This window comes from Arachis stenosperma, chromosome 3 (genome assembly GCF_014773155.1).
Source record: "Arachis stenosperma cultivar V10309 chromosome 3, arast.V10309.gnm1.PFL2, whole genome shotgun sequence".
NCBI lineage: Eukaryota > Viridiplantae > Streptophyta > Magnoliopsida > Fabales > Fabaceae > Arachis > Arachis stenosperma.
In genome coordinates, this window is record NC_080379.1 from 168,207,265 (window position 1) to 168,211,491 (window position 4,227).

At 31.7% G+C, this 4,227-nt stretch overlaps 1 protein-coding gene across 1 annotated transcript; it reads left to right on the forward strand.

Annotated features, from left to right (window-relative positions):
* The first annotated feature begins 1,275 nt into the window (after positions 1-1,275).
* On the forward strand, positions 1,276-2,592 carry LOC130969384 (uncharacterized). Its single transcript, XM_057895069.1, has one exon. It carries the CDS (start codon positions 1,500-1,502, stop codon positions 2,460-2,462), a length of 963 nt encoding a protein of 320 aa, XP_057751052.1. The 5' UTR covers positions 1,276-1,499; the 3' UTR covers positions 2,463-2,592.
* The last annotated feature ends 1,635 nt before the right edge of the window (positions 2,593-4,227 follow it).

The window sequence follows — 4,227 nt, forward strand, 5'->3', positions numbered from 1 at the left end:
TACCTTTTCTTTATTGACCAATTTTGATACACAATAAAATTATTTTATACATATATTTAATCACATAATAATATAATATTATATTAATAAAAATAATTATCTTTATTTATTAATTATATAAATAATTATCTAAAAAAATAATTATAATTATATAATTATATAAAATGTTTTACACTATTAATTAAAATTAAATTTTTATTATAAACAATTCATTGAATTCAGGACTAGATAAAAACAATCTTTGTTACTATTGGGCCATGGGGTACGAATCACAAGAGAGAGAACGCAAAGAAGACTCGTAGGTGAAGAAGATATACGATAAAGAAAAATATAAAATCTGGCCACAGAAATAAAAGAAGGAAATTAGCACATCAAAAGATGGCTCACATTTCTTTTATCACAAGGAGGGGTAGGAATGTTAGATAACTTATTTTTTAGCTAATATTTTTAAAATTATTTTATTTATTTTAAATTTTAATATTTATATTATAAATTTTTTATTTTAAATTCTATATTATAAATTTAAATATTAAAATTATCTAATTTTGACTAATTAAAAATTAGTTTTTTATATTTTTCTAAGAAATAAACTAGGAATTTAACTAAAAAATTTAAAAATAAAAAATACATCAAATAGACAATAAATTAACTAATTGTTTTTTAACAGACATCCTAATAGAATTTTCTTTTTGAAAAAAAATTGTATGCATTTACTCTGGTATATTAAAATTTTGATTTTCATTTCAAAATTTAGTCTAAGTTGTATACTTTTTATATTACCATCCAAAAATTTTGGACCTATAATTTTATTAATCAGTGTTATAAAACACCTGTTGAAACAAACAACTTAAGATACATTTACTTATCATTCTAAAACAAACTTTTTTTTTTCTTTATATGGTATTTACAAATTAAGAAAAATATTTTTTAAAAATGATGATGTTGTTACTATTATTTTTTATAATGTTATCTGACACATAATTTTTATTATTATTATTATTATATGTTTGTATTGATTTGTAAAAGATAATGACATCATTAAAATAAGAGTGTTAATATTTATTTTTTATTTAAAATTATTATTATTAATTAGAAAAATAATGAATACTATTCAGTCAAAAAAAAAAAAAGTACTATAATCTCACTCATAATTCATAAACAGATAAAGTAATATAATAAACTAATGTCACACGCATGTGAGAACAGTCAACAATCAACATCTAGATCTATCTCCCTAAACTTTATAAACGTGTAAAACAAAAAACATATACAGAAACCAAAAAAAAAAAAAAAAAGAAAGAAAGAAAGAAAGAAAGAAAAGCATTCTTTCTCTCATATCATCTAATCTCATTTCTGCAACGAAGAAGAACAAAAATCTGATACCTCAAAATCCCATCCCTTCAAAGCAACCACAAACCAAAACTTTCGATTCTCTCTCTCTTTCTCTCAGATCAGAGAAGAACAGAACGAGAATCTGAGAAGAAGAAGAAGGAGGAATAATGGATCTAGCACCAGAGGAGCTGCAATTCCTGAACATTCCAGAAATCTTGAGAGAATCAATCTCAATTCCGAAGAGATCACCGAAGACATTCTATCTCATAACCCTAACCCTAATTTTCCCTCTCTCATTCGCAATCCTCGCACACTCACTCTTCACACACCCACTCCTCGCTCAGCTCCAGAACCCTTATCAGGATTCTGACCAAGCTAACCATGAATGGACCCTTCTCCTCACAATCCAGTTCTGCTACCTTCTCTTCCTCTTCGCCTTCTCTCTCCTCTCCACCGCCGCCGTCGTCTTCACCGTCGCTTCCCTCTACACCAACAAAGCTGTCTCCTTTTCCTCCACCATCTCCGCAATCCCCAAAGTCTTCAAGCGTTTGTTCATCACTTACCTCTGGGTCACGCTTTTGATGTTCATCTATAACTTTGTCTTCGTGATTTCCTTGGTTTTGCTTATTATAGCAATTGATACACAGAACTCGTTTCTGCTGTTTTTCGCGGTTATTGTGATCCTTTTATTGTTTCTCGTTGCTCATGTGTATATTACTGCGTTATGGCATTTGGCTAGTGTTGTGTCGGTGCTGGAACCGATTTATGGTATTGCTGCTATGAAGAAGAGCTATGAGTTGTTGAAGGGTAGGATCAAGTATGCTGCGGTTTTGGTTTCTGCTTACTTGGTTGTATGTGGCATAATCGGTGGGGTGTTCAGTGGGGTGGTAGTGCACGGTGGAGATAGCTATGGGGTCTTCACTAGAATTGTGGTTGGTGGATTCTTGGTGGGTGTGTTGGTCATTGTGAATTTGGTGGGATTGTTGGCGCAGAGCGTTTTCTACTATGTTTGCAAGAGTTACCATCACCAAGGGATTGATAAGAGTGCTTTACATGATCATCTTGGTGGATACCTTGGAGAGTATGTGCCCCTCAAGAGCAGCATTCAAATGGAGAATCTGGATGTATGATCAAAGGAAAAGAAATTTGGGGGGTTTGTAAGTGGATTTTTTCTTTTTCTTCTTTTTTTAATGTAATTGATGGAATAGTGTAATACATTTGGAAAGAAACACAAATGGTATTGGTAGATTGTAATTTGAATTGTGATATTGTGTTCTGTTGTGCGTGCTTCTATCTGTGCCTTTATATGATCTGCATGAGCAAATTCTTGTTTAGCTGTGGCTTAGTAGAGTTTTCTTTGTTGCTGGATATTTATATTGTGGTGGTATTGACTCATTATTGTGACCAAAATGGAAGGTATTCAATGATCATTAGATGAAGAAGCTATCTGCCTTTGTAATTCCTTCAATGATCGAGTTTGTTTCAAGGTTGTGGTAATGTTTGCTGCAAAAAAGTATACCATTATTAGCTTGGCCTTAGGTGGTTTCATCAGGTGACAAGAAGACCTATAGAAAAGAATCGAAGATCAGATATAGTGTCACCCAGTAGTTGAGTTTGAGGTAGAGAAGGATTAAGATGAAATCATCAAGAAAGATTGAGATTTAAATGGCTTATATAATTCTTTGTAGACATCATTAATTCATTATCTATAGAATAAAATGGCATTATTTGATTCACTATTTCCTGTATAGTGTAATGCAAGGTCCAATGGCTTGTAGGATTGATCAACAAGACATTCTTAGTCTAGTTTTTTTTGTTTCTTTGTTTGTTTGTGTGGTACTTTGTGATTGCTTTGAAGCAATGACTATTTGATATTGTGCCATTTCTTGGTCTTGTTGAAAGGCAACTTTATCAAGGGAAGTAAAATTAGCTGTTATTGGTTTTTTGGATTTCATTTGTTACTTTTGTGGCTCCTAATGAATGCTGGGTTTACTTTCGAAACATAGTTGCTGATGGTCACTCAACTGTAGTTAAAAGCATTTTATACAAGTTTGGAGTATTTCAGTTAGGGTAGTGCTAGAGAGCCAATGGTCTAAGCTTGCAATGTGTACAATGGGCTAAATCTTTGGTCCATGAATAAAATGAACATCACCCATACTATTCAGAATAACCATCTGGATACTAGGGATAATAAACATCTCATGTTATCTCATCCCAAAAACTTAAATTGATTTTGGAGTTCACCAAGGATCGAATCCTTGACCTTTCGGATCTAGAACTCTAATACTATGTCATGAATCCATTCATCCCAAAAACGTAACCTGACAGGACAATGTAACACTAATGGTCATGTCTCTAATACTTCCTAAATCTCCATTGTACACATTGTACGCTTAGACCATTGGCTCCCTATACTTTTCCTTTCAGTTATAGCAAGTGCTGAATACAAAACTTCATTTTATCTATTTAAACTATGTTGAATCAGCTAATTGAGTATGTGCTTGCTTATTATGGATTTGTTGGTTTCATAGTATGAAAACTCATTTATTTAGCATATAAATGGGATCAGAAGTGAGAGAATAAAAGTAATTGATCGATCAGAGGCGACTCAGGTGAGAGAATAGAATATTTGTCTTTTATATCATAAAAGAAAGCAATAAGAGAAGTGCATACAAAGAGTGCTATAATTTTATCTTTAATATAGTCTATAAATTAGATGAAAACATTGGATGGTTTTTCCAAAGCGTGTTTTGTTTGGGATTACCATTCGAGACTATGCTTGGAATGAATGAAGCATTGGTACTTTATTGTGCCAGCTTTCAAAGTTTAAGAGATCAGAGGGCCAACTCAATACTTAACCTAAAAAAAAATAATTTTACACTATTAGATATAATT